Source organism: Elephantulus edwardii, unplaced genomic scaffold, assembly GCF_000299155.1.
Source record: "Elephantulus edwardii isolate Elephantulus edwardi_28Jun2011 unplaced genomic scaffold, EleEdw1.0 scaffold00128, whole genome shotgun sequence".
Lineage (NCBI taxonomy): Eukaryota > Metazoa > Chordata > Mammalia > Macroscelidea > Macroscelididae > Elephantulus > Elephantulus edwardii.
This window is the reverse complement of record NW_006399878.1, coordinates 3894055-3896327: the sequence shown is the minus strand read 5'-3', so window position 1 is coordinate 3896327 and position 2273 is coordinate 3894055. Positions and strand designations below refer to the sequence as shown.

The window sequence follows — 2273 nt, the reverse complement described above, 5'->3', positions numbered from 1 at the left end:
CAGAGCAGAGTTTAGGGCTGTTGTATATAGGGTCGCTATGAGTCACAAGCGACTCGACGGCACATAAAAACAACAACAATTAGTTATAGTGGAGTTGATGGCACCTAACTACAAAAAGAGCATCCTTTCCTTATTTAATCCAAATTTAATCCTGAATCAAGCAGTCTCAATGTGTCTCAAACTATCTTCTTAAGTATTTAAGAATCTCAGATAGTTTTTTAACTTTTTGGAGATACTATTCAAATTCTTTTATTCTATTTTAAACCTCTTTTATTATAGCTAGTTCTTTTCTGACCTTTCATATTTTTGAAATATTTAAATGGCTTTAATGCCATCCAGCTTTTCCATTTCACATGTATTTTTTCTTGCAATAGCTGCTTTGAATTTACATTAGCAACATATGAAATATTTTTGTTGAAAATTAAATAAGCCATTAATATGATCAGTATGCTTAAAATTAACACAATTATTTAACTATTAGGAAAATGTAAAGTTTATTCTCATCAAATATATTAATTTCACAGAGCTGGAAAGCAAATTGTTCTTTGGTTTGTTTGTCAGTCTTTGGCATATTCAACACTCTTCAACACAATTCAAAGGCATCGATTCTTCTCTGATCTTCTGTAACCATTGTTCAAATTTCAGAAGCACAGGAAGCAATTGAAAATTTATACTTTGTCTCACACACTTTGGGTATATTGTCAGGGGGGAGCCCGTCCTTGGAAAATGGCATCTAGGGAAAGATAAAGGGTCAAAGAAAGAGAGGAAGAACCTCAATGAGCTGAATTGAATGTAAAAATGTGCTCAAGTGTTTTTGAGATTATGAAGATGGTGAGGGATAGATAGGGCACAGTTCAGATACGTTTCTCATAGGGTCACTGTGAGTCATAGTTGACTTGATGTCATCTAACATAAACAGCAGAAAACAGGAATATAATAATAACCAAGATTAATTATTACTATGAGATGTTGGACTTCAAAACTAAAGACGACTTCAAAATCTCTTATTTATGCTCAAAAAAATAACAACATAATATAGACTAGGAATATTGGAACAAAGTCACAATATACTTGGAAAAAATAATCTAGAAGATCTGACTATTAATTTAGTGGAATCAATATTGTGATGAAGCAGCTTGAAAAATAAATCTACCTTTGTTTGTTTTTGTTGCTGTGTACTGTAGAGTCAAAACCAAACTATAGTTGACCCTCTGGCACATTTTCAGAGGCAGTTAATCAGAGGACATTGCTCATCCTTCTTCTGAGGAGGAGTTGGTGCCCTTGAACTGTGTGCCTTTGGGATTGCAGCACAGCTTCTTGTCACTCAACCATTAGCTCATACAAATAATATAAAATTACACTGCTGCCGAGAGATATTGTTTGTCAGTGTCTATTCAGGAACATTTCTCATCTAAATACAACTTTAACCTTAAATGCTTGATCAATTTGACTCCCTGATCTCTGTACTGGAACTGTTAGCACTAATTAGGAGTGAGATGAAATATAAAGTACGAGAAATCGAGACTAAATAAACAGGAAGAAAACATGGAATCACTCATGTGAAAACAAAGACCTCAACTAAATGCAGCAAAGTATCATACAATCAAAAAAAGTGGTCTCCCCTTCAGCCTTAGCCATGAGGCAGGGTCTGAGCTGAGGGAGCCCATCACTGAGACAACGGTTACCGTGTCAACTGAGCTTGAGAATTGGAGCCTAACCATCAAACTACGGAAATGGAAGCCAGAGAAAAAGGTGGAATGGACAAGTGACACTGTGGACAATGAACACATTGGACGCCGCTCATCAAAATGCTGCTGTATTTATGAGAAACCTCGCGCCTTTGGGGAGAGCTCCACAGAGAGCGATGAGGTGGAAGACGAGGGCTGTGGTCATACACACTGTGTCCGGGGCCACCACAAAGGACGGAGTAATGCTTCCCAGGGACTGACCACTACCACCCCTCCCCAGCCTCCTGACCCCTCTCAGCCCCCTCCAGGGACAATGCAGCACTAAATTCTTCTCTCACCCACCAAAAAAAAAAGTGGTCTCCATCATCAAATGATAGCTCGCACATCCATGCCAACAACTAGATAACAACAAGTCAATGAGGTTGGTGTATGTAACTTCATTATATACACTGTTATTCACAACTAAATGCATATTTGCATTTATCCTCTTTCATAAGAGTACAGCTCACTTTTAATACATCACTGAACATGAGAATTTTATTTACTGGCTGGTGACTAAAAAATTAAATCTTTCTTTAACAAAGG

General features: G+C 37.2%; 1 protein-coding gene across 1 annotated transcript in view; it reads left to right on the top strand.

Annotated features, from left to right (window-relative positions):
- The window catches only part of LOC102866503, a 44324-nt gene extending 42311 nt beyond the window's left edge, over positions 1–2013 (top strand). Inside the window, exon 4 of the mRNA XM_006893568.1 lies at positions 1629–2013. Within this exon, the coding sequence (XP_006893630.1) occupies positions 1629–2013 (385 nt within the window). The remainder of the gene's footprint in view (positions 1–1628) is intronic.
- The last annotated feature ends 260 nt before the right edge of the window (positions 2014–2273 follow it).